We start from the raw sequence: 10,223 nt of genomic DNA, 5'->3' as shown, positions 1-10,223 counted from the left end.
GTGTGTGTGTGTGTGAGTGAGTGAGTGTGAGTGTGTGTGTGTGCGTGTGTGTGTGCGTATATATATATATATATATATATATATATATTATCTGTGTATCCTTTTTATAATTAAAAAACTTAAATTACCATAGAATGTATGAATACAGTTTCTATAGTAAGTTATTATACAGTATATACTTTTACAGTGAAATATTGTTAAAAATGCGTCTAATAAATAAATAAATAAATATAAATCACCTTATAATTTATGTGGAAAGGTGGATTCCTTGTGCAAACCACCACTTTTGCTTGGATTAAATTTATAATGTTAACACCTACAATATCATAGGCAATATTTTATCTATAGAACATTTGATCATTATCTTATAGAAACTGTATATATACACACACACACACACACTTATGTTTAGTCAATGTGAGGGTATACTGATCCTAATGGAATCTCTAGCAGCATATTGTTGCTATAGCAACCTCCTCAGGTAAAAGCGACTTTGCCAGCATCTATTTAGCGCACTCTGACTTTCAATCTGACTTTTGACTAGTGAAACGTTGTTTGGAAAGGCTATTAAAACGTAAACTTGTATGCAAAAATACATGCACCCCAAATATTTTGTTTCGCCTTATTTTGGAGGGTACGGTTATTAAAAAATTCAGTGTAAAATGATAATTTGCATATTTTATGAAATAAAAAATGGTGCAAATAGAAAAATAGGCATCTCTATGTAACAGTGGGGAGCCAAGCTGCGATGCCCAATCTTTATACATGATGCCACCGCGCAGATGGCGCAGAGACGTTTCGACAACATCATATTTTGTACGGACTGTTATTCTAGTGATTTCAATTTAAGGTCACAATGGGCTTAAAAACGAACTCAATCTGGGACATTTTAGATCTGAACGCATCAGCACGTTGGGATAAATATATCACATGCTGAAATGTACAAGGATCTCCTGAAACCCGTACAGATCGGACCGATGTGGCCTCTGCGCACCCTCCCCCTCCCCAGTCAGTCAAACGCAACGCAAGGAATCCCCAATGCGATAATTAACGGCACGGGAATGTGTGTCTGCACTGTTGTCGCATTGCCATGAGTATTTCTGTCTCCGGGATAAAAAGCCCGAGCCCCACCCCCCTAAAATGTACATTATATACCAGCTGTTCGGATATCTGACATGATGATCACAATGGCCGCGTCACAAAACCTAGAGCGGTGCCTACATACACTGTAATTTGGGCATCGTTCCGTTCCAAACGCGCCCGTGATTGTCAAAGAATGCCGTCTGGGTTGGCAGCTCGCTGGGCTTTGAGACAGAGACTATGTAATCAAGCGCTCACGGCAAGGTTATTATAAGCGTTCGCTGCAATTATAGCGAAGCTGTCAAACAGAAGACGAGTCGCAGTCGCATCATTTCACTGTGCGTTCAGCAACATCAGACGTGTATATTATATAACAAATGCACAGGAATGCAATGATTCTGCAGTAGAAAATCCAGCACTTACTTTCCGAGCTCCTCAAAAAGCTGATATTCGTCGGTGAATCTGGTGCAAATGGTCAGAGCCATTGTGATGGGGAATCGGCAGCGCGAGGAAGAGGATGATGCGGGGAAGCGCAGTCAGTCTCCTCTCGTCCCTCCTGTAGACCGAAAGGAGAGCGCTTGAATGATTTTTTTCTTAGCTGCTGCTTCGGTTCCTGGTCTCTTGAAGTGAGATGCGCCGATCAGTGTCAGATGATCAGATATGTAAACCTAGGGTTCGATCGCCAACGGGAGGAAGAAGCGCTTTCACATCCGACGGTTCCATGGGCTCATCATTACGCGCGTTGACGTTGCCATCTCTCTCTTGGACGTGTTTGCATACTGCACCTCGCCCCCTTCTCCCCTCGCTTTCAAAGCCATGCCCCGCCTTCACAAACATCATACACTTGTAGAGTTTTTATATTCAATAAATCTTCATTTCAACGATAGCAATAAAGTCAAATGAATAATTGACAGTGTAACCCATATTGTGATATTTCACACTGCTGCAGTGTGCAACATGCAAAGCACCCTCTAAAACTGTTAACATATTTTAACTTAATGCAGTGTTTTTGATCTTATAAAAATTTGCCTATTTATACATTAAAAAATCACATTAGTCACAGTAGGCTATAACAAACCGCACAAAAGCTATAGATTAAAATTTGCAAATGTACATTGAGAAACTGAAGTTCTTAGTTTTTAACTATTAATATTATTAATAAATAAATAAATAAATAAATAATAATTATAATAATCAGTTTCTTCCACTTTACAGAAACAACATTGCCAGCAAATGTTGCTGCATTTTGTAATAGCCTACTGTTATGCATTTCAAGATATCTTCTCACGATGTCCTTTTGTTGAAAAGTTGGTAAAGTTGAAGTTGATGTCCACCACCCTCAAGGAAAAAAACATACTGGGCCTACCGTGTAGTACTTTTGGAGAGTGCAGTACAATAGCAATAATGGTTCTGCCAAAAGACAAACAACATTACAAAAGAACTGGTATAAAAAAACTGTATTGCAGGTTGAAAAAAGAAAAAAGAAATCCAACAATCTAGTGTAGCCTACATTGTTGGATTTTACAGTAGAGTACAGCACATTACAATAGGGTGTAGGCTACTGTTACTAATAAATTGACAAATCAATCAATCAATCAATCAATCCAATTTATTACTTTATACGGACATGTGTTTAAAGATTCCACAATTCACTCACAAGTATCCATCACTTCAAAGCACATATGTACGGTGGCCGAGAGAGCTCAACGCGCTGCAACTTAAGAAAACACATGCAAATTGAAAAAACACCAGCAAATTAAGAAAACATCTTCATCAGTTTGACAACACACGCGCTGCAAATCCTCACAACACATGCAAATGAAGAAACGCGCTGCAAATAGCACGGACCACAACGGAAATGTTTCAAGGGGACCCAAAAAAGTGACGGACCCGGCTGGGATTTGTTTTTTTTATTTTTTTTTATATAATGCTTTATTATCAACACGTAGCATGCACAGTGCCTTTTCTTTTGATGTGTAATTATAAAATTGAAAAACTTCCTATCAAACTTTCTAAATTTTACCAACAAGTACTTGCTACCTGGAGTCTTATTTATAAACACAATTTCTCCCCTCAAAGTTTTCTTATCTGGAATAATGCCAATATTTTGTATAGAAATAAATCTTTATTTTTTCACAATTGGTTTAGTAATGGGTTGTTATTAGTGAGTCAGTTATTTAATAATGAAGGGACTTTATTTACATTTGCAGACTTTATCTCAAGATACAAAATACCTATTACATTAAAAGAATTTAAGGTGCTTACTAGGGCCATTCCTGCAGGTGTACATATGCTGTTCAAAAGCAGTGTATGTACATCCGCACTTTCTGTCTGTCCTCCTAGACCTGAACATACCTTAGTCGGCTCTATCTGTTTCTCGGGGTTAAAGCCTAACAACTATAAAATTAGATCCTTGTTTTTAAAAGAGAATATTTCTACGCCTTATGTTATTTTCTACTGGAACAATATCTTTAATAATGTAAATTGGACTCAAGTTTGGTCGTTACCTCAAAAATTCCTCCTTACAAATAAGGTTAAGGAAATCTCATATAAATTAATTCATAGAGTTTATCCAACAAAAGAATTCCTACAAAAATTTAAAATTGATGTAGGTTTAAAATGCTCTTTTTGTGAATGCTCCACTGAAACAATTTCTCATTTGTTTTGGTCCTGCCAATATACCCAGCATTTTTGGAATAATGTGGAGGGTTTCATTGCTGATAATATTTTAAAAACATTTTCCTTATCTTATAAACATGTGATTTTGGGTTATTATATCAAGGATCGCTCTTTAAAGGATGTTGGTTTTATTTACATTTTATTAAATTTTTATGTAAATTTCACATTCATAAATGCAAGTTTACAAAAGGCAAACCTCTTTTTATAGTGCTTGGAAAAGAGATTAAAATGTTTGTAGATGTGATGTCAAAATCTAAAAATAGTAAAGCAATTAAAACGATTAATATATGCTCCTCCTTTAACATTTTCACATAATGTATAAAAAAATAACAATAATAATAATAATGGTGCTGACCTGCAAAGTATATTTTCTGTATTAAAATTTGCATTGTAATATCCTATGGAAATGTAAATATATGTATAATATGTATTTCTCTGTAAACTGATGTTTATGTACCCTCTTTTTTATTTAATTTTATTTTTTTCCTTTTCTTTTTCCGTGTTCCTTCTTGTTGAGGCATGTGAAATTTTTTTGTTATATAGTGAGATATGGCACTGTGCATGCTACGTGTTGATAATAAAGCATTATATAAAAAAAAATAAAAAAAACAAATCCCAGCCGGGTCCGTCACTTTGTTGGGTCCCCTTGAAACATTTCCGTTGTGGTCCGTGCTATTTGCAGCGCGTTTCTTCATTTGCATGTGTTGTGAGGATTTGCAGCGCGTGTGTTGTCAAACTGATGAAGATGTTTTCTTAATTTGCTGGTGTTTTTTCAATTTGCATGTGTTTTCTTAAGTTGCAGCACGTTGAGCTCTCTCGGCCACCGTACATATGCGGCCAGAGCGTAGAACTGTTGTGATATGACGCACATCTTCAGCTGGCATTTCTACGAATGCCCACGTGCGGAGAAACAATCTCTTGTGCGCTTCTATATTTTGAACACAAGAGCGCACTGTTGTAGAAGCCATAATTTCACAATCGCCTAACCTTATTTTACAGAGGCTTTAAAATATAATAGTTTTGAACTATTGCCAGCTTATTTTTATTTATTTATTTATTTTATTTTTTGATAAGAAGTAAACATGTCAGCAACATTTTTCATGTTTCTTCATATTATACCCTAGAATCTTCCGTCTTGCACTGCATTCCTATCTTTGGCATTCAATCTTTGTGTCACTGAAGGCAGGTAGAGTTAGGGATAGTTCACCCAAAAATGAAAATTCTGTCATCATTTACTCACAGATTACAGCTTTGGAACAACATGGGGGTGAGTAGCTAAATGATGGCTACTTTAACCTTTTTGGCCCAATACCATACAAATACAACTACAGGTCACAGTCAAGAAAACGTGTATGTGTATGAACATATACATATATATATATATGAAGAGTTCAGATGCAAAAGCCTCTAAGTGTCGTCTGAAATATATATATATATATATATATATATATATATATATGTGTGTGTGTGTGTGTGTGTGTGTAATGAAGCAAGTTCTCTCTCATTCTCTCTTTGGTGTTATTAAATAAACTTGAATGTCAGTTTCAGCTTGTCTTGTATAATATATTGTTGCCACCTGTTGAGCAATAAAAAAATCAAGTAATGTGTTAACAGGAAATACATTACAACTATAAATTAAAAGCATAAATTAAACAGTTTTATCACTTGACTGGCTGTAAACTGACCTTTGAGATTATTTTGCATCTCAACAACATTAAACCGAAGTTACTACACGCTGAGTCATGTCTTATACTTGAGTGTTATCTCCGTTCTAAACCATAAAACAGAGAAAATATACAATTAAAATACACATTACAATAAATTTGCTTTAATCTTTTCTTGTAAACTGGAATAAAACAAGACCACAAGCATTTCTTGTGCAGTACCAATACTGGCCTTGATAAAACAAACATTTGGATAAGCTTTTACAGGAACATTCACTCTTTTTGGTTTGCCTCCAGCTTATTTCTGCTGGCAGCGTGCTTATGGGAATAACCAGCTATAACAACCATTTCAGTGAGGGTGTTCTTTCTTCTATAGATGAAATTTGATTTAAAAAAATGAAGTGTAACAGGAAAGAAGCGATCTTTAACTGAACACATGGATATTGCATCATGGGTATAGACTTTAGTCAGGGTAGATAAAAATGAGGTTGTTATGGATCTTTCTGAATACTTCCCTACTATAGTAAATGAAAACAGTATGTTAGACGATTAGTATGTCCAAATTCAAATTATTAATAATAACAGTATGTACCCACATGACCTACTATTTCCAGTTGAGATTCTGAATAGCTGATGTACATGGATTTCATGAGGCCACAGGAGAGGAGTTGTAAATGACAGTAAAGTGACACAACTGACACTGGCTAGTTACATGGCAGTAACAACATGTCATGACAGATAGAGTACGTTGAATTTCATTCATACTTATTCATACTGTAAAGAACATACTTTTTGCAAAGTAAGTTTCAAATAAAATGTAGTACCTACTAGTCAGTATTGGAAAATGTCAAACCAAGTGGCATTTATTTTAACAAAATAAAGCACAAGCATTCTTTAAGTAAAAAACTATTTACTGCACACGCATGCGTTGTGGTACTCTCGTGAATGGCGGCAGACTGACCCAGAAGAGAAGAAATCGTTAAATAAAGTCATTATTTTTGTTTTCTTTGTACACAAAAGGTATTCTCGTTGGTTCATAAAATTACGATGTCCTTACTCCTTGGCATCCACAGAAAGCTCTTTAAAGCTCATTAAAAATATCTTCACTTGTGTTCCAAAGATGAACGAAGGTCTTATGGGTTTGGAACAACATGAGGGTGAGTAATTAATGACAAAATGTTAATTTTTGGGTAAACTAACCATTTAATGTGACGAGCTACACCTGAGGTTACTCTGCTTAGACACCTTTTTGAACTTGAGGAGAACTGATTCATACATCCATCATATATCCACCTTGGGTCCAGATTGAGCCAGAAAAGTAACTGCAAAAATGTCTCAAAAAAGCTAGTTCTGGAAATAGTTCAACCAGACATTGTTTGTGGCTTAAGTGTCTTAAGTGTCTTAATACTTCTTAGCCAACTGTTAACAGACAACTATTTCATATTTCATAAAACACACAGACACCGACACCATCTATGTCTCTCTGATATCCGGAATATTACAGTTTACAGAGGATTTATCTTTATTAAATGGCCCATAAGCAATTTCGTCAAGTATGCACATCATATCTTTGGGTAATCAGGGGAAAACAAGGAAATTCACAGTCAAACAAGAGTCACTTATAACTTCTCCGTTTTAAAACTGCAAATGACCGCATATGTAGATCTCCCAAATAAATATTCCAGGATTCCACAACCCCATTTGTAAAGACTATTATGGTAAAATGTATTCAAATGGCTGAATATGCAGTGAGTATGATAATGCTACTGTGAAACAGGTAAACATCTGAAGCACACTTCCTGCATTTCATCACTAGAAAGGCACCCACACCTAAAGCAATTACTCAACTGTAATGTTTTGTTTAATAGCCTAAAAAGTGCTTCAGGGTTTCACTCAAGGCAGATACCTTATTGCAAATACTAAATCAAACAGAAGATGTTTATTCAAACTAATAGCAGTCATTTTTAACAGTCGGATTTGGTGGAAATAACCGCCCATACTCATGTTTTACAGTGCAGATCTGTCATGTTGATGAGAAAGCAATGCTACTAAGCACATGGACTTAATATATCTTACACACACACGCACCTACACTGAACAAGTGTGTCTGACTCACTCGATCTGTTGGAAATTTCACATTTTCACATTTCCTCAATAAAGATCATGGACTGAGGGGAAAACATACAACTCTTCCTTGTCTAGTAAAGACAAACATTTGACATTTTACAGGTGTAGGCTAGCTATTCAAATGATAGATTAGAGCTTTTAAATAGACTAAAATATATTATTATCATTATTATTTATTATTCTGCTACTTCTTATAAGAAATAATAAACTGAAATTAACTGAAAGGTCTATATGACTGCACTATGAACTTATTTTAACCTTACAAGATTCCTGTAATTTTTATCCTGTGTGTAATCAATATATTATTATGCAAGTATCTGGGAAGAATAGATGCCTTGATTGTGGGCAAACCCATACAGCTCGTTCCTTATCAGAAAAGATGATCTGTGACAGATTCACACCACAAGAGCTGTTAGCAGTTATTTCATACTTTCCTGCCTCCTAAACTTCTCTGTTCCAAACAGAGAGATTCATTACACTATAATAACAAAACTCAGGATCAATTGTCAAGTCATTAAGACAGGACTCTTCCTGAAAGATTTCTTGAAACCCTTGAGGGAAACAATCCAGTTTTCTGTTGAAGAAGGCGTGGCGCTTAACAGATGAAAATTGTAAACAAAACTCTCTAGTTGGGAACAATGGTAACACTTTAGTATAGGGACCAATTCTTATTATTAACTAGTTCCTTATTAGCATGCTATTATTAACATATTGGCTGTTTATTCGTACTTCTAAAGCACATATTCTGCATGACCATATTCTACATCCCTAATCCTACTTTTTTATTGAGGCAAAAGTCGTAGTTAATGGTTTGTTAATGGCACAAATTGGACCTTAAAATAAACTGTGACAGGAACAATTCAAATGTGGGGAAACGTTACAGTAAATTGCATAAATTACTGCCATATAATAATATAATAATAATAATATATATTATTAATATATAATAACAATTATTTTTGCAAATGCAGTAAGCAAGAGAACAGACTGGAATACATTAAGGCAATGTGAAACTACTGTATAATAAGTTTGATTCTTACACATTCTTTAATGTTATGCTTTTATATTTCATTGTCAAAAAAAACCCAGCAGGTTTTCTATGCGACAACTTATCGCCACAGACCCAAAAGGTTAACGTAAAATAAACTGCAACTTTTTACTTGGAAATACAGGTGGAAACTTTTTTTTTTTTTCAGTTGGCAAGACTATATGATCTCTTTTAATGTGTTTATGCAGAAGCCGACTTCTTTTTGTTGTTTAATGTTTAATCTAGTACAAAGTGTGACAACTTATCACAGTCTCCTCTACTAATAAACTGGCACAGTATAGGTTCACACACACTAAAAGTTTTATTTTGTTACAGTATTTGAGTGATAATACTCCTTTGTTCAAAGTGCCATTGAGACTTCATTGCAATGCTATTGCAATAAATGTGCAGATTATTTGAGAATCAGGTAACTTTTAGCAGCATGCACATCAGCAAACGTTTCCTAAAGCCAAGCTGTAGTTTATTTTTGATGACTCTGCTGGGATTATTTTTTAACACTGCAACTTTTCTATTGTGCTTTTAAAAGGATAGTTTGAGACCGCAATGAGACTGTTTAATTTTTTTAGTAAACATTTTGCAATACTGGATAAACTGTTTCCCAAGGGATATATTTGTGGTTTGGCAGCAGTCAAAATATTTTTTTTTTTTTTTTTTTTGGTAATGAGCCCATTTTTGTTGCTTAAACTGTAACTTTTTTAAATCAACAACCAAGGATTCTTCAGAAAATGCAGTTATAAACAGTCATCAATCACAACGTGAACTCAGTTACAACAATAAAACTCTAATTAAAAAACAAAAACTGATGGGGTCACAACCTCGGGATGTACAGGTGAGTTCATTATTCGCTTTGAAGGCATGCAACACTAACGTTCAAATTAGCGGATACGAAGAAGATGGTGAGGGAAAAGAAAAGGAATACTGGTGGAAGGTACATGATAGAAATCCCTAAAAACAGGAAATGGGTTGTCACTTGTGAGGACATCACCTTGGAAAAGTGTTGTGGGGGAGTAACTGAAAGTAGCAACATAGGGAACTCAATTTCAGAAGTGCAGCTTTTTATATAACAGTAGCTTTCCAGGAATATGTCTATTTTTTATTTTTTTTTGTAATGGGAAATAGGATTGAGCAAACTAATCAAATGTGTTAGCCTACATGTCCACTTCCTCTGGAAAGTCCGATTATCGGTTCAATCAGATGGGTCATTTAAATATATTGATCAATTTGTGTCCCTACACAGCTTTGCACTGCATTTTACGTGTTACATGTTTTTTGTAGCCATATGCAAAATAATATTACAATGTTTATTAAAATAATATTATAAAATAATATAATATATTATAAAAAAAACTTTTATGCAGTTACTTTACTGTTGGTTAAATGAGATCCTCAGTGTGTTTTTTTACCATATAAATAATGCAAAAATAAATAAATATACAGAAAATAAAAAAACATTTACAAATAACTAAATAAATAAATATACAATAATAAAAATAAATACATCTTTACAAATAAATAAAGTAAATAATAAATACACGACTACAAAATTATATGTGCATAATTTTTTAGTACCCCATTGTGGGGTCACTGGACCCCAGTTTGAAAAATGTCCGTGGGGAGGCCAACAC

The 10,223-nt window shown here is 34.6% G+C and overlaps 1 protein-coding gene across 6 annotated transcripts in view; it reads right to left on the bottom strand.

Annotated features, from left to right (window-relative positions):
- The window catches only part of LOC107742503 (calcium/calmodulin-dependent protein kinase type II delta 2 chain-like), a 41,871-nt gene extending 39,640 nt beyond the window's left edge, over positions 1–2,231 (bottom strand). For 2 of the 6 annotated variants that reach the window (XM_016555493.1, XM_016555496.1), the window contains exon 1: positions 1,504–2,229. In XM_016555493.1, coding sequence (XP_016410979.1) covers positions 1,504–1,565 — 62 coding nt within the window. In that variant the 5' untranslated portion in view covers positions 1,566–2,229. Of the gene's footprint in view, positions 1–1,503 lie in introns of all 6 variants that reach the window. The other 4 variants (XM_016555491.1, XM_016555492.1, XM_016555495.1 and 1 more) reach the window with 4 other exon arrangements.
- Between the last annotated feature and the right edge of the window lie 7,992 nt (positions 2,232–10,223).

Source organism: Sinocyclocheilus rhinocerous, unplaced genomic scaffold, assembly GCF_001515625.1.
Source record: "Sinocyclocheilus rhinocerous isolate Xijiao unplaced genomic scaffold, SAMN03320098_v1.1 scaffold496, whole genome shotgun sequence".
Lineage (NCBI taxonomy): Eukaryota > Metazoa > Chordata > Actinopteri > Cypriniformes > Cyprinidae > Sinocyclocheilus > Sinocyclocheilus rhinocerous.
Note: the sequence above shows the minus strand (reverse complement) of the source record. Positions and strands in the feature narration are given on the sequence as shown.